This window comes from Schistocerca cancellata, chromosome 4, assembly GCF_023864275.1.
Source record: "Schistocerca cancellata isolate TAMUIC-IGC-003103 chromosome 4, iqSchCanc2.1, whole genome shotgun sequence".
In the NCBI taxonomy this organism is placed as follows: domain Eukaryota; kingdom Metazoa; phylum Arthropoda; class Insecta; order Orthoptera; family Acrididae; genus Schistocerca; species Schistocerca cancellata.
The window spans coordinates 71,101,276-71,126,162 of NC_064629.1; the positions used below are offsets into that span (position 1 = coordinate 71,101,276).

A 24,887-nucleotide genomic window follows, 5' to 3' on the forward strand; every position below is an offset into this window, starting at 1 on the left:
GCAACATCGAGGACAACATGAACTCAGGAGCTCCGTGGTCTCTTGCTTAGCTTGAGCAGCTGCGGAACGAGAGGTACTTGGTTCATGAAAAGTTTAATTTTTTATTCTCAGACAATTATCAAAGTTCAGGCACTCACACATAATCAACTTCGCTTTCCAAAATTCTAGGACATGTTCAAATTTGCTTGGACATAAGCAGGATTTGGCGGTCAATACTCGGAAAAATTTGAAAACGTTAAAAACATATGTTTTGACAGAGCACAGGGAAAACTGTGCGACTGTGAAACTGTTGCATTCATTTGTTGCAATTTATGTGACAAACTCTTATGCTTTCATCACTTTTTTGAGAGTGATTATCACATCCACAAGAAAACCTAAATCGGGCAAGGTAGAAGAATCTTTTTACCCATTCGCCAAGTGTACAGGTTAGGTGGGTCGACAATATATTCCTGTCATGTGACGCACATGGCGTCACCAGTGTCGTATAGAATATATCAGACGTGTTTTCCTGTGGAGGAATCGGTTGACCTATGACCTTGCAATCAAATGTTTTCGGTTCCCGTTGGAGAGGCACGTCCTTTCTTTACTAATCGAACAGTTTTGCGGTGCGGTCGCAAAACACAGACACTAAACTTATTACAGTGAACAGAGACGTCAATGAACGAACGGACAGATCATAACTTTGCGAAAATAAAGAAAGTAAACTTTTCACTCGAGGGAAGACTTGAACCAAGGACCTCTCGCTTCGCAGCTGCTCAGGCTAACCACGGGACCACGGCGCTGCTCAGCTCACTCTCTCCTTGATGTTGCCTATCTTGCGCATGGACTACTCAGTTTGTATATTTTGCTTATTTTTTTCATAGTTCCACACAATCTCTTCCTGTTTTCACGGTTGATCTGTGTACAGCTTTCAAGGCCTATCCACTGTGCCAACTTATAACTAAATCTGAGCGGGGGTGTGATGGGGAGGTTCCCTTGTTAGTCGCGTTGTCTTCGTGTGGGTCTATTGTGATTCATACTTTGAAATAATCTTCTATATATTATTTCTGTTCCCTCACCACTATTTTCTTTTTTACAGTCAAACATCTTGCTGTGTTAAGAACATTTCGGGTGACCAAAGCTGCGTGGTGTATAAAACGTTAATAGATTACGATTTTTACTATACATACTGCTGCTTAAATGAAACGCTACTTCAGCCTTTTTAATTACTGCTTTACCCTTAACTTTCTCTTTCCTTGTCCACTAATACTGTTTGTAATTTTTGCAGGAACGTCCCCAGTGTCTGTGATGGTACTTATGACTTTAGCCTTCCCTTTCGCTTTCCTCGGCACGTTCTGATGCATAATAATACTTTTGGTAGTGCTAAAAACTTGAAAACTGCCCCATGTATAGGCGGTTATGATTAAATCGCTAAGACAGTTGAGAATCTCAGGAATGTCACCACACAGGAAGGTGTTAAAACACTGACCTCTTATTCCGGCCGTGGTTTTCCTAATAATTTAAGTCAAATGGCTGAATGGTTCCTTCGGCAAGGTGTCCAAAATTAAAGCAGCAAACTAGTGTTTCCCCGTTCTGTGTCTAAGTCACGATATAATCATATTAACTGTCAACACATGTCCCAGCCGCGCGGAGTGGCCACGCGGTTTTGAGGCGCCATGTCACGGAATGCGCGGGCCCTCCCGCTGGAGGTTCGAGTCCTCCCTCTGGCATGGGTCTGTGTGTTGTTCTTAGCATAAGTTAGTTTAAGTAGTGTGTAAGTCTAGGGGCCGATGCCCTCAACGGTTTGGTCCCTTAGGAATTCACACACATTCGAACACGTGTCCATACCATAGTGTTCTGCACGGAAGATGGCATTCCGGTCAACGGACAACCACGCCAGCGATGACGTTAGGGCACCCGTCAAACGGGGTAGTATTTGTCGGGTAATCCCACATCCACAATCGCTGTTTACACAGTCACAGACGGTGCAGTATGGCACAGAGAAGACGCCTGCCACACTCTCTGCAGTGGAGAGGCGTAGGAGGAATGGAAGCCGGACAGTCGTAAAACTGACGTGGTACGATGGCTTAAAGTGAATCGTTTTGTTGTTTCCCGGATGAGGTGACAGTTTGTAGAGGCCGAAACTGTATCCTTAAGACCAGAGTAGGGCCAGTCATTTGTGACATTAGAAAGAGAAGACCGTTGTTTGGCTGTCAGGCTACAACAGTACCGTCTTAGTACTGCACAGCAACTGGCGTCTGACCTCGCACCATCCACTGGACGTGTTGTATCGAGGCAAACGGTGTATAGAAGGCTTCGGCAAACTGGCCTTTACTGTCGGAAACCTGCTGTATGTGCACCTCTGACGCGTCTTCGCAAAAGGGAACGTCAAGATTGGAGTCGTCAACATGTCACACGGATGGTCTAACAGTGCACCAATGGACGTTTCATAGACCAGTCCCGAATTGATGTGGAGAGTGTGTCTCGACGAATTCGCATCTGAAGGGAATGTGGAACACGATTTCGGGACCCAGACATTGTGGAAAGAGATCGATGTCGAGAAGGATCCCTAAAGATGTGGGCGGGGATTACGCTGCCCACTCGAACAGCTCTTCATGAAATTGTACGGGTGAATCGGCAAGGTTTAACTGCTGTCACGAGTCGTGACGAGATCTCGAGACCTCATGTGCGGTTGTGCAGTGGGCCCAGACTTCGTACTAATGGACTCGAACTCTTAGAGTGGTTGATGTTTTCTTGGAAACATAAGATATAGCACACATGAAGTGGCCTGCTCGCTCTTCCGATTTGAGTCACATAGAGCTTGTCTGGGAGGCACTATGAAGACGGACTGCATCACATCCACCAACCCCTCCTCAAGACTTGCGAGCAGCTCTGCAGGAAAACGGGCGTCGTTGTCTCACCATGAGATTGATGAGACCATACTCAGTGTGGTCCGTCATTGTCAGGCCCGTATTGCTGCAAGATGCGGTCGCATTCCGTACAGAGCACATTAATCAGTTGTCGGAATGCGTGTGTAAATCCGTTAAGTTGCAAAAAAACGAAGAACATTTTTGTCTACCGTTATGCGTGTTGCAGTTGTTTACGTTCTGTATTCATTACATGCTTTCTACTTTACAATCACCTGTTTATAGTCTTTTGTAGCAAAACAAACTCAATTTCCGTTTGTTGCTTTAATTTTGGACACCATTATGTACTTACTCTGTAACCATTTATTTTCATTTTATTAAGATGACAAATCCCATGTCACTGTGAGATGATTCCTGGATGTATAAATAAATAATGTTGAAAATCAAATTACTATTATTAACTGTCGTGATCATTTTCTCGGGTGCTGCCAGTCACTACGGACAGTGCTCTTTGATCCCCAGGAAAATGGTAGAGTTGTACGATGTGCTCGGTGTCAGCGCAGTTTAAAATGTTCATGTTTTCCTTCTGGCTGCTCCTTCTCAAAATAAGATGTAGACTTTTTATCTTTCGTTCCGCAGTTGGTATCTCGAGGTTGCAATCTTTCTCTCTCTCTCTTTTTATTTTGTTGCAAATTAGCTTTCACATTTCCTTTGCCGAACCACGTTGAAAGGGGTAATTCCTACAAGAAGAAGTAAACAGCATAAAACTGATTTCGTAAAACAACATATTATTGCAGATTTTCGTCATCGTGAAAAAGTAAGGATGGAAGATTAGTGTTTAACGTCCGGTCGATGACACGGTCATTAGGAATGAAGCTCAATATCGAATAAGAGAAGGCTGAGGAAGGAAATCGGCCGTGTCTTTTCATAGGAACCATCCAGGAATTCATCTGAATCCATTTAAGAAAACAACTAAAAAGTTGAGTCTCGATAGCCGGAGAGGGATTACAGCCCCGTTTCCACTAAATGGAAGTCCAGTATCTTAGGTTATGATTGCTCCCGGCCTAAGTAGTGACGCCCAGTTCTGCTCAGCAGAAGTAGTTGCCTGTTTATCCATAGTAGTAGACTGGTCCTTCAGCGCGGCCTTTACGTACGGCGCTGTCTTTGGGGTTTATTCGCTTTTTCCTGCTTAGGAAAAGGACATTTGTCTCCAAGGCAGTCACTCACTAACGGAGCTTTTGGACGTTCGCGAAGGGTGCCGCCGAAAGAACGTAAGAAATCGCAACATTCAAATCTAAATTAAAAATCGTCATAACTGAGCAAAGCGATTACAAGTAAGTAATCCCGTTCTGGCTACAAAATCACGTGTATAAATGCTTTCACTGATAATACGTTTCTTTAATTACTCTCGTTTGTTCGTCATGTGTTTCAGGTTATACTACAAATATACAGGATGAACGATAGTAAAACCGACAAATTGCAGGGACGGATTCCTGACTGGAAATGGAACAAAAAAAAAGGTCCGGAAATGCATCGTTGACGCGGTAGATAGCGCTGGCGATTTACAGTTCCTCTGACCCCGTGCCGTGTGTTCCTTGTGTGCTGCAAGCTTTATGATTGATCCAGTGTACCGTAAGCACCAGAATGGTCTGGTATTCATATAAGGAAGAAGCCGAGATGGTGTTTGTGTACGGCCAAGCAGTTGGAAATGGTAGATAGCCGCCACAGCTAACCAAGCCAAGTACCCTCACAGATACCAACATCACACCACATTTCAAGCCCTTTTTGGTCGTTTGTGTGATCATGGATCCTTCCAAACGAACGTGCAGGGAGACGGCGGACTGTGCACACACCAGATTTGGAGGAACGGGTTCTTCAGGAGATTGAGACGAAACCCAGTAAAAGCTCCAGGCAAGTGGCCAGTCAACATGGTGAGAGCCAAAGTACGACTGTGTACATCCTGCATGTCAATCGCTACTATCCTATCACCTGCTACACACAAGCAACACGGGGCACGTGGTCAGAGGAACTGTTATTCCTCAGCGCCATCTACCGTGGCAACAATGTGTTTCCGGACACATGCCCATGTTTTTCCTCCATGTCCAGTCAGGAGTGCGTCCCTGTAGTTGGTCGGTTTTATTGATGTTCACCCTGTATATTGAATGCACTTTGCACAACTTACGCCCTGGTTTCCGGGTTCGATTCCCGGCGGGGTCAGGGATTTTCTCTGCCTCGTGATGACTCGGTGTTGTGTGATGTCCTTAGGTTAGTTAGGTTTAAGTAGTTCTAAGTTCTAAGGGACTGATGACCATAGATGTTAAGTCTCATAGTGCTCAGAGCCATCTGAACCATCCGCACAACTTAACACACGTACGAACGTTACTTACTGCTAAAAGACGATAAGAAAACGATGGTAAGCCCACGCATGGCCGTATCTTCTAACTTCCTGTACTCTAACGTGACGGCTACTCTCTTTACATGCGATCAAGTTCTGATTTCTTTAGTTTCAACTACAACAGTGAAAGTGAAAATGAGTAAACAAAACACCAAGAAAAATGAAAATTTTAATTTAAATTTTCCTTTTTCTGTAGCTCAGGGCCTGCACAATAGACTAAAATTAAGTTTTTGCATTAGTTTCAGTAGTCCTACAGTTCTGATCAAACATTTCCACGCACCCGAGCTCTATGAGTACACCTTACAAATATTTCGAGCATCTATTGCCAAATTGCAACTTCCAGATGTAGAACTAAAACACGTGTACCCCAGTGAGACACTTTAAGTTAGATTCCGCAAAGAGAACTCAAAACGCAGTTGAACTGCTTTTTCTAATGTTCCGCTGACCTTGCAAACAGATCTCCTGTTTTTGTTGCCATATTTTTAATTTTTTAGTGTTTCCCGTAAGACTAACAGAAGTTTCTCAATAATATCTAACTGTACAATGATTTCAGAAGGATTTGGGCCCAAAATTAAAGCTATCTGCCCAGTATTCTTTTGCTTTCACATCCTTTGTTCTCGAATCGGTGCAATCTTGTAGGCGTTACTCACTGACGTGATACACGTTCTGAAAAAAATAGAATACGAAAATAATTATTAGTAATATTTTAGTTTTGATTTTACAAAGCGTTTTTGAAAATTGTCTATAGTTACGGACTTCCAAGAACTTTCTTTCACTCTGCGTATGTATGCACGCTGTCCCCTGTGTCGTCGTCTACCCACCAGACAATTATGCGTAGCTGGTTGACTAATGCATTCGCAGCGTCTGGTTAAACAGAATATATGGATAAACGACGGAAGTTACAAACTATTTTTCGTATGAGTGTGACCACTTAAGTACATAATAAGATTTAAATTTCTCGAAATGTCAAGGGACGTTGTATATTGAAGCAAACACTAATTAACAACTAACAGCACTCGATTCTTTCAATAAAATTATTGAAGGTGCGAGTTATTTCTGTTACCCTGCAGCGCTTCTGACATTGCTACGATAAATAAAACTATCATGGGTAGACTCCAGAAACCTCATAACAGTATTTTAAAAAATGTTCAGAATATTCAGGATACTGCCTAGGTTTGAGTTACTCTCGTCAGTCTACTTATTCACTCTGAGACATTCCCTTCTGCCAGTAAACAATTCGAGGGACAGGTATAGAACAGTTCTTTTGTGAATTGTTGTTTCTCCAATACGTAATGATAACTACCTTTGACAGATATATTGTTAGTAAGGATGTTAAACAGTTATTCTCATGTTCCATTAACAGTGTCTAATGGAATACAAAGAAACTGCCCAATATTTCAGTGATTTATAGCTAACTAAGCCAATACAGTAGCTACATTTAAAAGTGCTGTTACTGATGTCATTCTCTCCGTGTTAGAGGTAGCTAACACTTGGTTTCACTCGACGTAGACGTAGGACTTTCGGAGCCTGCTGGTGGAAGAAATTGTCATAACCAGTATACGGTGGCAAATTGCCCCGTACAGTTCCGTATCAGCCGGCCATTCACCAATGCTTTGCGTGAATTTCAAACCTCTGTGTTGTTTCTCATAAAGTGAAGACAAGTGGCATTTTTCGATTTAGCATATGTGAACACTAGTGTTACGTTCATTAATGAAACACAACATTTGAATAGTTCTTAGAGATTTACGTCATTTACAGCCTAGATCAATAAATGAATTCGTACTATTTTTCTCTGCTCTATTTCTTCATGCTATTTCCAATTTTCTGTCCATCAACAGACCTGTCTGCAAGACTGTATTTTTGTTAATCAACGCTAGGGTCACCTCAAATCTATTACTTCAGATAGAGTTACATTACTCTTTTGTTAACTCACCCAGGATGACACTGAACGAATGTGGGATTTAGTGGTTCAAATCTACATATAATAGTCTAAATTTATATTTCCTATGGCAATCGTGCCACTCATGAAAATGCAGCCGAGGTGTTTATTTCAGCTATACCACTACTTCATCTGTCATTCTACATGATCCTCAAAAACCTGAAATTTGGCGGTATGCTAAGCTCTAACTCACCTTACTGTTTCACCGTAAAGAACTTCCCTATTTTGAAACTTCATTAAAATATTAATTTTGTTCTAGGTATATCTGAGCAGAGTAGGGAAACTTCGGCCTGTACTAACCGACGAGGTGGAGAACTGCCTACGGAGTGCGTGAAAACTGACCAGAGCAGCTGTACGTACGCATTGATCAGAGCCACCATACACTCAATCACATATCTTGGAACTGCCTTTGAGAGGGTACTAAGACAGTCCGCGGTTGCTAGTAGGCAGTCGATGTATTTAACTCTATTAAAAAGCAAAACGAAAATGGAAGTCAGGTTCGTCTCTATACCAACACATCAACAATCATCTTTTCCGAGAAACTCGCCGCTACGGATACTAATTTATGTCAATGCGGTTACGCTTGTAATTTATAGGCTTTCGGTACTTGTCCATACAGCCATATCAATACTGGAAATATGATTCTACACTTTGTTTTGACAATGCAGAGTATACATTAGTTTAAGTTGTGCCCTGATACGAAGTAACAGGCTTGACAAAGGACAGATTCCAGCATAAAACAAATTTTACATACGTGGTATACCTTAACGGGTAAACAAGATGAAAATGGAACACAGGACACACAGAGGTAGCGTGCTATAAAATCCTACTGGTAACACAATAAAAAATGGTAAAACTCCGTTGATACACATTTGAGATATTCCGAATTCAAGCCATAGTAGTGACTATGTATCTAAATTAACAATAAAATGTTCTTTTGTATGTCCTGTAACATTCATTTTCAAAAGCTGTGGATAGATAATTGAATATTTGTACAAGTCTGTAAGTAGCATCTAGACAGAACATGAGAATAGAAAACAATAACTAGGTTCGGATATTACAGCCAACACCAGTATTGAGACACATACATACAGGCGGAAGCGGTCACGCTTGACCTAGCGGTCGACAATTAGAATCTCAGTAGTGATAAATAGAGCATTTGTCATGGACAAGAATGAGGGGCAGACAGATATTAATTATCGTCAGAATGTTCGCCAGTGTCTTAGCATGTTAAATAACAAACCTATCTTAAGAGAAAAAAGATTTGCGTCACTGTTGTTGGCGACAGGTCTGCGGGCTGAGCGAGGTCGCACAGTGGATAAGACATTGTACTCGTATCCAAGAGGGTTCAAATACCAATTCCGTCATCTTGATACAGATTTGCCCTAGTGTCCCTAAATCACACTGTGACCTTACATTTTCTAGACTGTTGATCTTACACATTCTATCCTATCTCCTGTCTTTTTTTTTTTCCTTCCCACTTAAATAATCTGCAGTTAAATTCTTCCAGAAACTCAGTCTAATGCTATTTTTAGGTTTTATTTATTTGTTACGGTGATACGTATATACAGTATATACATCACCCGACAAAAAAGTGAAACATCCAGAAGACATGGTCGGATGTTAACGTAACTTCATGAACGTACACACCATCTGCTTGTATGTAAATAATCAGAGTTGCAGTTTTGCTAATATTTGAATTGTGGGTGTAAGGCCGTGGTCCAAGGAATAATTCTCTGCCTAACTTTTCGTCTTCCACTGCTGGGTTTTAAAGACTCAGAAAGCTGTTACAGATTCATATAGGCGCAGCAAGCGGGACTGTTTATATGTATCCACGCAACGGTCGTTTCGTGACGTCATCGAACGGCTGTCTAAAATCACTGAGTCGCGCCGACGTATGCTGTGGAGCTTGTATAGAGGGAGAGTTGGTAGTGCTTGTTTTATTTGGCACTAAGTCTCACAATTTGGTTAATTTCAGTCCTACTTCTTTTCTGTTGAAATTCTTTTCGCTCTTTTGAATTTCTATAGCCTCTCTGTACACCCTGGCGTAGTAATTATTAGGTCTTGCTAAAACCACAATGTCAGAGAAACGAATTTGGTAGTTTCCCGATCAGAGCGCGTGATCTGCTGCTGCTGATTCATCCGACTTGCCCAGGCGACAATTGCTCTTGTGTTCCTTGAGGCTGGTGTTAATGCTTCTTTTTGTGATTCCTATGTACAATTGGCTGCAAGGGCAAGGGATTTTATATATTCCCCTTTTGCTGGTTCTTTTTCATTAGAAGCTCTAGATCAGTAGTCGTCAAACGTTTTTGCTAAAGAGACAATACTGACATTGTGGAGCGGCACTTAGGGCCGCATATGTACTGATCTTATTACTAATAGGTAACCTTAATGAACTGGTATGTTATGAACCCCCAACAGACTAGCTACTGTGACGAGTTGACCGCTGGTTCCATTCGGAACACTTCGTGTCGACTGTTCTACGCTTCAAATTCCTGGCACCCTAAGCGAACGCAAATCTCCGACACTGTAATTGCCTGACGAAGTGTTTTTGTGTTGTGTATGTGAGCTGATGATTAATTAATAACAGTAACTATATGCATATTTAAATGCATTATGAAATATTAGACACGTTCACAAATGTTTATTAAATATTTTGAATGTCATTTTTATTCTGCTGATTGCACTGTGTTATAAACAGCCTTAATTTCGTTTCATATTCCTCGGTACAAATATGTACTGCATTTGAAGATGGCCGTCTCTCTGATGTGCACTCACGACTCCATGTTACTTCCATTTGAAATTAATAGCATAGCAGCTGATCGGTACGAGGTACACACACCCATGAGTTGTCAGAGCGTGAAGACAACAATAAAACATTCCCCCTGTCACATGCTCTAACCCAGCGGTGCCCACGCTACTTAACCCCCTACACTGTGGTAAGCGGTCAGCTTTACTTAGCTCATGGCCAAGTTCACCAACGTCGATTAAAATTAAGTACGTCCTAAAATATTACTGTCTCTGTAAATATTTATTTTTCTTACTGAATAGGAAAACAACACTCTTAAAAAGCTCTGAACGTTACTTGACGTTTCTGGATTGGTATGTTAGTTGCTAGATGAATGTTACTATAAAACAGGGCTGAGAATCGTGGGAAACACCAATACTCAGTTTGACGACCATTCCTGTAAACCTTTCAGAATGTAGTGTCCCATTTATCTTTCTGTCAGAGCTTGCTTGAGTCTATAACAAATTCCTGCGTCGTTAAAGTCCCTGTGTATCCAGAATTGGAAGAGGAAACGATAGGCAGAAAATTATGCCTTGGATTAAAGCCTAATGCCAATGAAACAAATATCAGTAATTTCACAACATCGGCCGTGAAAGCCTGCACTCTAGAGTTGCATTTATCTGTGACAGAACGGCCAACAAAGTGCGTTATGTTGTTCGTGTTTAGTGTTGTTACCAGGCCTGCAACGGTATTTAATGCGCATGAATAACGTCAGATATTGAGTGGTCACTGTGAAGGACACGAGATGCCGCGTACCCGTGTGAGACAGCATTATCAGAACCTAAAAAAGTTTGAAAAGAACCTCACTGTAGGGCTGCTGATATGATACCGATAGTCTAAATATCAATATTTCTCCAAATAAATCGATATATTCGGCGACATATCATTCGCTGATATGTCGATATCAAAACGGTCATATCGACTTTATTGTTATTATATTTTTTCACAGTCTTCGCAAGATATTTGAAGTTGTTCTTTTGAAATTGTAGTAGGATATAATTTTACTTTCACTGCGTGAAGGAGTCTAACTACTTTTTGAGCTTTCATCACGTCCAATCTTTCTCTTTGACTGTGCGAAGCAAGTATATGTGGCACAAAAGAAGAACTCCAACTGCACTGGGGGGTGGGAGTGCGAATGGAACAACTAGATTTCCGATGTTAAGAAACAGCACGCCAGTTGCGTTAAAAAACAATTTTTAACGCAAGTAATGTGTTATTTCTTCACGTCGAGATTCTTCGAAAACAGTTGCTGAAAATGATGAACAAAAATCTAAATGACAAGATTGGTCTTAGCGATGGCGGAGACGTGTGAGGGGAAATGCTGACGTAATCGGCGGTCGGCGCTAGCAACAGAAACTGCAACGTTTAGCTTCACCAAGCGATTTTGACACTAAAACTGACAGGTCGCTGGCGTTTGCAGAAATGAAAAAAAAAAAAAAAAAAAAAACAGGGAAGTCGACATGAAGTGTTCCGGAGAAATCCGATACGTGACGAAATCGAACGATGGATCCATCAGACACCTTTTATTGTGCCACTTACACGCAGTTAACACTGATAGCAAAGTAGTTATCGCCAAGCGTGAACGTACATCATTTTCCTTTCAATTCTTGCTCTAATGATGATAGACAGTCTGCTAGCTTGTTTAGATATACAGCTTTAAAACCGGCAGTATATTTGTAATGTGCCGTCGATACTTTTATAGTCAGGTACGTCGGTATTTTCCCTCCGATATATCGATACGTTGTTTTATAACAAGTGTCTGCCCTCAAAAGAGCAAGTAGGCTTACTTTTCTGAGAGGAGTTGCAGGTAGCACTCGCCGTGCACTGAAAATTAGTTGATCCTTCTACACTCCTGGAAATTGAAATAAGAACACCGTGAATTCATTGTCCCAGGAAGGGGAAACTTAATTGACACATTCCTGGGGTCAGATACATCACATGATCACACTGACAGAACCACAGGCACATAGACACAGGCAACAGAGCATGCACAATGTCGGCACTAGTACAGTGTATATCCACCTTTCGCAGCAATGCAGGCTGCTATTCTGCTATGGGGACGATCGTAGAGATGCTGGATGTAGTCCTGTGGAAAGGCTTGCCATGCCATTTCCACCTGGCGCCTCAGTTGGACCAGCGTTCGTGCTGGACGTGCAGACCGCGTGAGACGACGCTTCATCCAGTCCCAAACATGCTCAATGGGGGACAGATCCGGAGATCTTACTGGCCAGGGTAGTTGACTTACACCTTCTAGAGCACGTTGGGTGGCACGGGATACATGCGGACGCGCATTGTCCTGTTGGAACCGCAAGTTCCCTTGCCGGTCTAGGAATGGTAGAACGATGGGTTTGATGACGGTTTGGATGTACCGTGCACTATTCAGTGTCCCCTCGACGATCACCAGTGGTGTACGGCCAGTGTAGGAGATCGCTCCCCACACCATGATGCCGGGTGTTGGCCCTGTGTGCCTCGGTCGTATGCAGTCCTGATTGTGGCGCTCACCTGCACGGCGCCAAACACGCATACGACCATCATTGGCACCAAGGCAGAAGCGACTCTCATCGCTGAAGACGACACGTCTCCATTCGTCCCTCCATTCACGCCTGTCGCGACACCACTGGAGGCGGGCTGCACGATGTTGGGGCGTGAGCGGAAGACGGCCTAACGGTGTGCGGGACCGTAGCCCAGCTTCATGGAGACGGTTGCGAATGGTCCTCGCCGATACCCCAGGAGCAACAGTGTCCCTAATTTGCTGGGAAGTGGCGGTGCGGTCCCCTACGGCACTGCGTAGGATCCTACGGTCTTGGCGTGCATCCGTGCGTCGCTGCGGTCCGGTCCCAGGTCGACGGGCACGTGCACCTTCCGCCGACCACTGGCGACAACATCGATGTACTGTGGAGACCTCACGCCCCACGTGTTGAGCAATTCGGCGGTACGTCCACCCGGCCTCCCGCATGCCCACTATACGCCCTCGCTCAAAGTCCGTCAACTGCACATACGGTTGACGTCCACGCTGTCGCGGCATGCTACCAGTGTTAAAGACTACGATGGAGCTCCGTATGCCACGGCAAACTGGCTGACACTGACGGCGGCGGTGCACAAATGCTGCGCAGCTAGCGCCATTCGACGGCCAACACCGCGGTTCCTGGTGTGTCCGCTGTGCCGTGCGTGTGATCATTGCTTGTACAGCCCTCTCGCAGTGTCCGGAACAAGTATGGTGGGTCTGACACACCGGTGTCAATGTGTTCTTTTTTCCATTTCCAGGAGTGTATAAAGAAAAAGATTGTTAGATATAAACAATACCAATTTTCTCACTGCCTCATTAGTTCATGGTTTAATAAAACACCTACAAAAACTAAATATCGTTTGTCTTTCATCATTTTAAAAAAGAAAGTGTTCAAAGAAATTTTTTGTTTTCATTCCAAAGTTTAATAACGCGCTATGTTGGTGATGGTGGAGGTGCTGGGAGGGGCGGGAGACCAGCTAATATCTGACTACACTCTGGGATAATAGTCTTAGGAAGGTTGAGAATCGCATTCATAGAGTGTCCCACGCAATTTCAGTCGGAAGTAATTCGCAGAGGCGAGCTAGAACCTGTAGACCCATTATGTCCTGATGTTGCATGTACCCATTCACCACAACTCCCATGGGATTGAAGATTATCTCTCTCCAGACCAAAATTACCTATGTACAGGATTTTATGGGTCCGCTCACCGTCGACAAATTTGCCTCGCGAAGCAGTGAGCACCTCTGTCCACGTCGATTATTGCACGCACGCTAAGGGGTCTAGTACTGGAATACCATAGAGCACGTGTTATATGTTGCCGCGCCACTTTTTAGTCGGCATATTGCTGCCCGGATGCCACGTGTTTTCGTGGTTTTAGATGATTTATTAACTTGAAGACATAGGTGTAGCGTCGCGGAAAGAGCAAGAAGAGGCAGTTATGGTGTCCCGGCTGGATATTTGTCTCTGCAACGAAGTGTGAGGGTATCTAGAATGAATATTTCACTCTATAGCGAAGTATTTAGTGTTTTCAAACTTCTGTAGACAAAAACTGTCACGGAACCCGCAACTTAGTCTTTCGTGGACAATGCTCATACCATTGAGCTATCCGAGCACGACAGCTTCACTTCTGCCAGTACGTCTCTCCTGAATATGTTCTCACGATATCCTTTCTTCGCGGAATTCCTGTGTGTAGGTGAGCGTTGGTGAATTTTGGGAAGTAGGAGAGAGACAGTGCCAGGTGGTTCATGAGATGTGCCTGGATAGCTCAATGGTAAGAGCAATTCTCCTGGTCCGGCACACAGTTTTAAGCTGTCGGTATAGTTACGGCACGTTAGTTAGGATATATTTTAGGAATAGAGCACAGCAGATTATCGTAAAAGGCACCGTAGTAAAGGATGAGCACAGGGTTTTCCCGTAATTATAACAATGTATTTCTAAGGAAGTATCCTAGAGCCGCGCGAGGTAGCTGAGCGATCTAAGACGTCTCGTCACGGTCCGCGCGGATTCCCCCGTCGGAGGTTCGAGTCCTCCCTCGGCCATGGCTGTGAGTGTCGTTCTTAGCGTAAGTTAGTTTAAGTTAGATTAAGTATTGTGTAAGCTTAGGGACCGATGACCTCAGTAGTTTGGTCCCATAAGACCTTATCAAAAATTTCCAATTATTATCCTAGATGCAGCCATGCGGGTTGTTGGAAGGGGTATTTAACCTCACACAGTTATTTATGGATACACTCTCACATCTGTTCCGTTTGTTGGTCGTGGAATGTTTAGGTGATACCCAAGTACTTTCCACATCTTTGCCAAAATCTCTTCCTGACCGCCTTAGCAGCATATTGTATTCGTGCCGAAAGAATCTGCACATCGCGATCTGGTGAACTGAAGGCCACAAAAAAAGTCAAGAGGGATTATACCTGGAGAACGTTGTGGCCACGGTGTTCGACCGTCTCTGCTGATCTATCTGTCCAGAAAGGGTTCATCCGAGAACTGGTGAGCAAATAACCCCCCCGGGCGCTCCATCCCCTTGTTGCAAAATTACCCGTGGCCGTAATTAGAACTGCAACCACGAAAACATCGTGTGTTAAGCTAGCTGTATCTAGTATACTTACTTCCTTAGAAATAAATTTTTACAAACATGACTTTATGCACGCCCTAGGAAGACGAAAAGGAAGACCACGGGCGTTAAGTTGCGTGGAAGTTATAAAAACCGTGCGTGAAAATTCACTTAAGAAGGAATGAGATTGAGGACGACTAAGACAGCTTCAGGAGCCGCACCAGACTCCAGTACTATTCAAACTCAAATGGCAAGTAACGGGCGGACACAGTCGCTACTCACTCGTTGACGATGCCCACGGAAGCGTAGCGGTCGGGCCTGGAGCGGCGGTACGTGCTGACGATCTCGGTGGGCGGGCGCAGCGGCGCGCGGCTCTGCGAGCGCAGCACCTTCTCGATGTCCGCGCCGCTCCTCAGGCTCACCACGGGGTGCTTCCACACAGCCTCCTCCCGCACTATGTCTCCGTATCTCTCGAACATGTCTGCAAACAAAATATTCTCGTACGGAAACGTTGATCCTAAACGTCACCCTAACACCGTAAGCAAGAGTAGCGAGCCGCGAGTAAAGTATCGTATCGATGGTAGGCAATGAAAACCTCGTAACTCCATTTTGTTAAATTTTACAGGAGAAGCAAAACCGGTTTTTAAAAAAAATGTACAAAGTGATACGGATAATGTTGCTACATGTGTAGCTAAACAGTATAAGTCTAGACGCTACAGTCTGGAGCCGAGCGACCGCTACCGTCGCAGGATCGCATCCTGCCTCGGGCACGGATGTGTGTGATGTCCTTAGGTTAGTTAGGTTTAATTAGTTCTAAGTTCTAGGCGACTGATGACCTCAGAAGTTAAGTCGCTTAGTGCTCAGAGCCATTTGAACCATTAGTAGAAGTCTAGTTTTTGACAGATCAGAGAAATCCGTGCACTTTCAAATCTCTCGTCGATAATGGAGTTAGTGGGTACTGGAATAATGAGGTTTCGCAGATAGCTGGAGTTACGAGGTTTTCATCGACATACTGATTACGAAAAAGCTAGTGCCTTCAGGGGGGCCCTAGGCAGATCAGTCTGCGGACCGGTGGCTATAAAAGAACCAACCGAACAGGAACCCGACTCTACACTTGAAGATGACGAGTAGGAAGCTCGTCGAAACGTTGCGATAACACGACGCCGAGACTCGGCTGATAACCTGAGAAGATTTCATCGATGAAATTCACCGCGAAGTCTTGCATTCCCACATAATACTAACACTTATACCGAATTTCAACTATAAATGTGGCCGCCTCCGTAGATAAGTGGTCATCTCGGCCTGCCATGTGAAGGACCTGGGTTCGATTCCCGGTAGTGTCAGGGATTTTTTCTTGGTGGCAGGAATGGTAGGCGGTGCACTCAGCCTCGTGAGACCAAATGAGGAGTTCTCGACCGATTAAAAGCGGTTCAAAGGTCAAGAAACCTGACAAAGACCTGGAGAGCGGTGTCGTGGTCACATTCCCCTCCACACCGCCTCCGATGACGCGGAGGCTGTCTAGGGCCAGAACGCGTAACTTTACAGTAAACATAATCAACTTAAAACTTTAAGTCATGTTTCAATGAAATTTCCAGTGTAACACTATATCGCACCGATCGACAAGATCATATAGGGTGAACCACCCCTTTCTTTCGTGAACGGTTCAAGACATGGGAACAAGGTTATTGGGAAATGATAGTAAGCAAAGGGGCACGTAATTTTGTTATATGGGTACTGTTCTTAACTCTTGTAATAACAGAGATCACGACTCATTGCATTTATTGGGTATTGAAAGATCTCCTGCCTGATATTTTAAACATCAGGTCGCACATAATAAAATTTTACATGTAATGGTACATTGTTCCACATTACTGGCAAAACTTCTTTTGAGCAATGAAGCAAGGGTAGTAAAAATCAGTTACAAAGAAAATTAAATTAGTTGTGGGAAAACAGAGTGTTAAAATAATAAATTTTAGTAATTTAGAAAAAAAATAATAGAATGATAGGTAAGGGATTCTCTGTAATTTTTCAACTGTTGAAACAAAATATAACGTATAAATTATGTTTCGCGTTGCTATTCCAGGTGGGACAGCCTCGGCAGAAACATCGAGCTTGTCGCCCCTGAAGTAGCGTACAAAATTACGTCTTCTTACATTACTGAATGAAGTACATCATGAGTGACACTGTGTGTATTTGTTTCGACTGTTTAAGAACTAGTACCACTTATTATATCTTTTAAGTGTTTATGTAGGACATACCTATGACACTGTTTGTTACTATAACTAGACGTAGCTCTACATGTTGTATATGTGTTGTTATGTCGTATGTTTGTGTGCATGACCAGTGCCATAGGCGGGTAGGAAGCCGCAGATGATGTTCAAAAAACATACTACTCGAAGCCGCAGATGACTTGAATCTCATGAAATGCTGCGAAAATAGCCAATTTTTCGTGTTGGGGAATCAGTCGAAGCTAAATCAGTTCTGTGCAGAGGATATTCAAACAAATATAATTTGAAACATGTGAAGAGCGCTCTAATTTTTGTGGCGATGTGCGAACAAACAATGAAGTGCAGCAAACAATACGTCCTAACTAAATCTAACACATCTTTTATTTTTAACTGCTTTTGTAAGCTTAGAAAATATGATAAACAAAGAGTTAAAATACGATAACATACGAACGAGTTTACACTATTCACAGGCAGATGGCGTATACAACTTCCCTCCCTCGTGTTAACTGACGACTGTGCCGCCGGGAAAGACATCCGACCTCAAAGTTAAAATTAAAAACAAAAGAAGCCAAATCATGGAACAGCAGACTTCAGACGACGTGATAAAACATAAAAAAGAGAAGGAACTGGCAGCCATTAATTTTTTTGCTTCGTACCATAAAAGGAAGCAGTTATACGCCTTTCTGTCTTGAAGGACAGCGGCTGTAACCTCCTCTAAAGAAAATTTCTGGTGGCATTTTACAGCCTTCCTTGTAGCGAACTGATGTGAGATCATGAATACATTACGTTTCTCACGACGTCCACATATGGAACACATGTCTCATGTTGCAATGTGCTCAGGAGAACAATAACCTTCATTTGCGTACTATAGCGTCCCGTAGTGTCTTACAGTTATCAGAAGGAAATTGGGACATTCAACGACAGCAAATCTTTCGGTCACCGAAGGTGCTAGTTACCATTTCGTACAGAAAAAACATTCATTGATGACTAAAAACTATCGTCCACTCCTTACCAAATCGTAGACATGCAGGCACCAATGACTCAGAGTACTGGCACTCGTAACATTCTCTCCACAAAGCGCTCTAATTTCACAGTGAATGTATTTTTTAAATTTGTCGTTAAGAAAGATTTATTTTAGCGATCGCTTCTGGAACTAGAAGGATTAGCCAGCAGGGTTGCGGATGCGATTCAGAATGTTTGTTGCACAAGAAACAACGACATAGCGATCTTCTTTCTCACAAATGAATGTGTGCTGGCCAAAGCTACATCAGATGTACATTACATGTTATTGAGTATCCTCTTTCCAGCGCGTCCTGGAAACGGAATTTACTGTCAGAGTTTCCCAGGTATATAAATGGTTTGATAAATAATTTCGATGCCTCTCTGACGCTGTTAATACAGGACATTGCTGTACACATAAATGTTTTTCAGTTCTTGATGTAAAAAAAAAAATAAAATAAAATAAAAAACGCTAACGTTGAATAAAAGCAAATATGACGGAATTTTCATAAACTGAAGAATTTTTCAAATACTTGAAAGTTATATTATCGTGACCACGGGCTGGTATCAGCAGTTATCATCGTTTTCAGCAGCCAGATCACACGATCTAGACATCATTCAGTGGGGTGTTGATAGCTGTTCGCGGGCATCTGCGGCCGAACTGTCAGTAGAACTACCACAGTTGCTGAAGGGTCGGTGACGATACTGTCACACAGACAATACTTCGCTTGAAGAGGTCCCATAGCTGTTGAAATGGATTAAGATCACTGGACAGGTAATTATTTTGAACTCCTGCTCGTGTTCTTCCGGATGTTTGCGAAAACCTCTAGACGTTTCGCGAGGTGCATTATACTGTTGAATAAATCTTTCGCGAAGTAGAGGATAATCTTACTGTGCATGTGAATGAGATTGTTGACTACGGATTCAAAACGAAATCCATCAGGTATGTTGCGCACAGTGATTACGGCATAGAAATTGTCATGTCGACGTTTCCCAGCTAGTAAAGGGACCCACACTGCCTTGTGTTGTTAGCGTTGGCTGCAGACCAGTCGTTTTACATATTTCTTCTAACATGCCTACTTGTATCCGCTGTATTAAGCATATAATACGGCTCAGAAGTGCAGCATCCATACTGAAAATTAAAAAAAATTGTAGAATCGCTTTTCTGTCAGTCAGCTGATATTAGCATAGGCGCGGAAACCATCCATCTGCTTCGGAGTCTCTTCGTTCGTCTGTTGTAGTAGACACTAGTCTGTTTACCCCCTGGCTTATGTGGGCCGTGAGATGTTCAACTATACAGATGCGGTTGACCTTCATGTAGAGTGCTAGCCGATGTTCACCTCAGACGTTGATGGCATTAGGACCTCCGCCACATCCATAGCCATTATTGACTGATGTGACGTTAGTCCAGTCACGTACATTTTCACAGCAGAAGTATTTTATCAACTCAAAAATTTCCCCATTTCAAAAAGGCTATCACACTTATCGCGAAAACCTAGTGTTATCACTTTGAACACGTCGCTTTGTTTAGCATGGCGGCAATAAGCGATAGTCGTACAGACAGCACATGAGCCCCCTAATACTGGCTGTCTCAAAACTTTATGGCCAACATTACACAGACGGTAGAGGCTCTTATAATGAGACCTTTCGGACTGGGCTTGTTCGATCTTCTTCATACAATGCGTAACAAAACATGTGAAACGCCCAGAAGACATGGTCGGATGTCAATATAACTTCGCACACGTGCGCACCATCGGCGGGTATGGGAATGATTAGAGTTACAATTCTCTGTGCCAGGTAGAAAGGCCACTGGAGTGTATTAGTGATGGTCATGTTTAGTGTTGTTACCAGATCTGGCAGGGGATAATTATGTATTACAGGTCTAGTGCCACAGGGCCAAATTTAGGAGCAAATCTCCATAGTCATGGGACGTGTCAGTACATGAAATTATAACAGAAAAGTAATAACAGATAAAATAAAATGTTTATGAATCCTAAAAAGACGTCACGTTATAAGTTCAGGTAAACACAATCAACAATGTAAGACAGCAATTGGTTTAATTTTCATGGAAATCGTCGAGAAAATAGGAGGAGTGAACCATGAGAAAGCTCTTCAGTTTAGGTTTGAAAGCGCGTGGACTACTGGTAAGATTTTTTAATTCTTGTGGTAGCTCATTCAAAATGGATACAGCAGACTAATGCACGCCTTTCTGCTCAAGAGTGAAGGCCGCGCGATCTAAATGCAGATTGGATTCCTGCCTAGTATTAACTGAGCGGAGGCTGCTAATTCTTGGGAATAAGCTGGTATTGTTAACAAGAAATGACAGTAAAGAGTATATATTTTGAGAGATCAATGAATAGCGGCCGAGAAGAGGTTCGCGAACTTACACCACTTATTGCCCGAACCGCCCGTTTCTGAGCCAGAAATACACTTTGAGAGGAACCAAATGGTTCAAATGGCTCTAAGCACTACGGAACTTAACATCTGAGGTCATCAGTCCCCTAGACTTATAACTACTTATACCTAACTAACCTAAGGACATCACACACATCCACGCCCGAGGCAGGATTCGAACCTGCGACCGTATCAGTAGCGCGGTTTCAGACTGAAGCGCCTAGAACTGCTCGGCCACAGTGGCCGGAGGAAGAGGCACCCCAAAATTTAATATCATTTGTCATATGAGAGTGAAAGTAGGCGAAGTAGAGTCCTTTTCGTGTCGAACTATTACTTATTTCAGATAGCGTTCTAATAGCAAAAGTGGCAGCATTAAATCTTTAAACAGGATCCTGAACATGGGCTTTCCACGACAGTTTACTATTTATCTGTACAACTAGAAATTTTAATTGTTCAGTTTCACTAATCATATGTCCATTCTGTAAAATTAAAACGTCGGAAACTGTAAAAACTCGGCCTTACTGTGATCTGACGTTAGTTTATTTTCTACAAGTAATGAGCTTTTATCTTGAACTGCACTTTTTAAAACAGTACCAACGTTGCACACAACATATTTTACTACCAAGCTAGTGTCATCAGCAAACAGAAAGGTTTTAGAATCACCTGTAATAGTAGAAGGCATATCATTTATATAAATAAGGAGCAGGAGTGGGCCTAGCACTGATCACTGTGGCATCTCTCATTTAACCATGAACCCACTCGGACCCCACATCATAGCCATTCTCAATACTGTGGGTAATGACCTTTGGATGTCTGTTCTTAAAGTAAGAGGTGAACTAATTGCGAACTACTCCCTGTATTACATAATGGTCCAACTTCTGGAGCAATGTTTTGTGATCACACAATCAAACGCCTTAGTTAAATCAAACAAGATGCCTAGCATTCGAAATATTTTGTTTAATCCATCCAGTACCTCACAGAGAAAAGAGAATATAGCGTTTTCAGTTGTTAAACCACTTCTAACACCAAACTGTTCATCTGACAGCAAATTATGTGAGATGAAATGATCAATTATTCTTACATACACTGTCCTTTCAATAACCTTAGCAAACACTGATGGCACAGAAATTGGTCTACAATTGTCTTCATAATTCTTTTCAAATTTTTTTTATAAAGCGCCTTTACTGCTGAGTACTTTAATCGCTCAGGAAACGGACCATTACTAAAGGAAAAATTAAAAATATGGCTAAGTACAGGACTAACATGTGCAGAGTAGTACTTTACTAGATACTCCACAATATCCATAAGGGTCACATGTTGAGCGATCACTGTGACGGACACGGAGGTGCCACGTATTCGTCTGAGACAGCGTTATCAGCACCTGACAGAATTTTAAAGTGGCCTCTTTTTGAGTCTCCGTTTGTCCGTCTGGTCGAATCGTGCAACATCTTAGTTTTCGGGTTATTCAGATGTGGCAGTGGCTCGATTTAGGTCTGTTTGGGAACGTGAGGTCAAGGATATTCGTTGTCAGCGTACCGGTCGGCCACGTCTGACCATCACAAGGGAGGATCGCTGTACTGTGAATCAGGAACATCGTAACCCATTCAAATCTGCGCCTGCCATCCGAGAATTACTAATGAATTCACAGCAACATTCTGTGTCATCTTTCACCATTGGTCGGGGATTAGCAGCAGCCGGAATAAGGAATAACCCTTCCATGTGTAGGCTGCCGTTAATAGAAAACAGACGGCTTCATCTGAAGTGATGCGAGAACCGGGAAGCATGGACTGCTGATGCATGGTGTCGAACAGTGGCCCTGCTGGCATTGAACACAACCTCACCATTTGGTAACAAATATTGTACCATGGGAGGGACCTGAGCTGCCAAAATGGTCACATAATCCTTCACAGTAATGCGACATTGCAGAATAAGCATCGGGCCCATCGACTATCGCGATGTGAGTGCTCATATCATCACCGACCCCTCGCCATGTTTCTCTCTTTTGATGTAAAGTCGGCCAGAAGTTCGAAACAGTTTGAGAAAGGACTCATTCGACCACATAACATTCTTCCATTTCTCCATAGTACAGGTTTTATGGCATCACCACCACTTTTTCCTGTTACTGGCATTTGCAACACTGATGAGTGGTTCTGTAATTCAAGTTCTCCCTGCAGTTCCCTGCTTAAAGAGTTCCATTCATGTTGTTTTGGTGCAGACAGGGTTCGCGACTGCGACAGTCAGTTCCGCAGTCCTTTTACAACCATCGTCCTCTTATTTTTCTTCATAGACCTCTTCGATCACTTTCCATCACGATCACTCAACACACACTTTACTATGAGTTGTTAATTAGTTGAAAATGTTTTCCTGCTTTCCCTGTGTGAGATATAAATTTTCGATGCGGTGCCTCTGGAAACACCAAACAGTTTGGCTCCCTCGGCTACGAAAACACCCACCATACGTGCACCAACAATGTGTCCATGCTCGAGTGCGTATGTAAGAATAATACACTCACAACCACACTTAACTCTAGAATGAAATTTTCACTCTGGAGCGGAGTGTGCGCTGATATGAAACTTCCTGGCAGATTAAAACTGTGAGCTGGGCCGAGACTCGAACGCAGGACGGTAGAGCACTTGCCCGCGAAAGGAAAAGGTCCGTAATTCGAGACTCGATCATGTACACAGTTTTAATTTGCCAGGAAGTTATACTTAACTCTGTTCTGACCACAACTGACATCGCAAATGTATTGAGAACATTGCACAGCTACAGTTCCCGGTTAAATACAACAGTGCAACCTGCAGGCTTAGCTACGATCTGCAGTTATGTTCAAGTATACATCTCCCGCTGTATTTCCATATTTTGTCCTCCTCCTGTATCTCTATGAACAGTCTGGGTGATGTTGAGGTACTTCCGCGGCCAGCAAGATATCCACACCTGGCCCCAGTATGTGTGCAATCAGCCCCCGTGCCAGTATCGAGAACATCAAGGATCAGTTACAGCTATTACGGGACAGTTTGCCCTAGGAGAGGATACAACAGTTTTACGACACCCTCCTCAAATGAATCAGGGCATGCAACCAACCACAGAGGGTGCACGGTCATATAGATGAATGGTCTGATACTACCAGGTTCTCTGTCACTTTGACTCGATTTTGTAACTACTGAAATAACATCACCTTGTCTTTCGCCCTGTTAAGTTTTATTTCGTTTCCTGCTCCCCTTCTATGGGCTTCGCTTTTTTTGTCACGAAGTGTCAATACGATATTTAAATAAAAGTAAAGAATATACGCTGAGATGCCAGAGACTGGTATAGGCATGCGTGTTCAAATACAGAGATACGTAAGCCGGCCGCTGTGGTCGAGCGGTTTTAGGCGCTTCAGTCCGGAACCGCGCTACTGCTACGGTCGCAGGTTTGAATCCTGCCTCGGGCGTGGATGTGTGTGATGTCCTTAGGTTAGTTAGGATTAAGTAGTTCTATGTCTAGGGGACTGATGACCTCAGATGTTAAGTTCCATAATGCTTAGAGCCATTTGAAAAAATGGTTCAAATGGCTCTGAGCACTATGGGACTTAACATCTGAGGTCATCAGTCCCCTAGAACTTAGAACTACTTAAACCTAACCAACCTAAGGACATCACATACACCCATGCCCGAGGCAGGATTTGAACCTGCGACCATAGCAGTCGCGCGGTTCCGGACTGAAGAGCCTAGAACCGCACGGCCACCGCGGCCGGCAGAGCCATTTGAACCATTTGAGCAGTCAGAATATGACGCTGCGGTCGACAACGCCTGTATAAGACGACAAGTTTCTGGCGCAGTTGTGAGATCGGTTACTGCTGCTACAATGGCAGGTTATCCAGATTTAAGTGAGTTTGAACGTGGCGTTATAGTCGGCGCCCGAGCAATGGGACACGGCATCTCCGAGGTAGCGATGAAGTGGGAATTTTGCCGTACGACCAATTAACGAGTGTATCATGAATATAAGGAATCCAGTGAAACATCAAATCTCCGAAATCGCTGCGGCCGGAAAACGATCCTACAACGAGGGGACCGCCGCGCTGTGTAGCCCCACGGTCTCAGGCGTCTTGTCATGGTCCTCGCAGCTCCCCCCGTCGGAGGTTCGAGTCCTCCCTCGGGCATGGGTGTGTTTGTTGTCCAGGGCGTAAGTGTAAGTTGGATTCAGTAGTGTGTAAGCTTAGCGACCGATGACCTAAGCAGTTTGGTCCCATAAGATCTTACCACAAA

The 24,887-nt window shown here is 43.4% G+C and overlaps 1 protein-coding gene across 1 annotated transcript in view; it reads right to left on the reverse strand.

Annotated features, from left to right (window-relative positions):
• LOC126183227 (ecdysone 20-monooxygenase) overlaps nt 1–24,887 on the reverse strand; it is a 175,783-nt gene that overhangs the window by 46,424 nt on the left and 104,472 nt on the right. Inside the window, exon 4 of the mRNA XM_049925012.1 lies at nt 15,305–15,503. Coding sequence (XP_049780969.1) covers nt 15,305–15,503 — 199 coding nt within the window. The remainder of the gene's footprint in view (nt 1–15,304; nt 15,504–24,887) is intronic.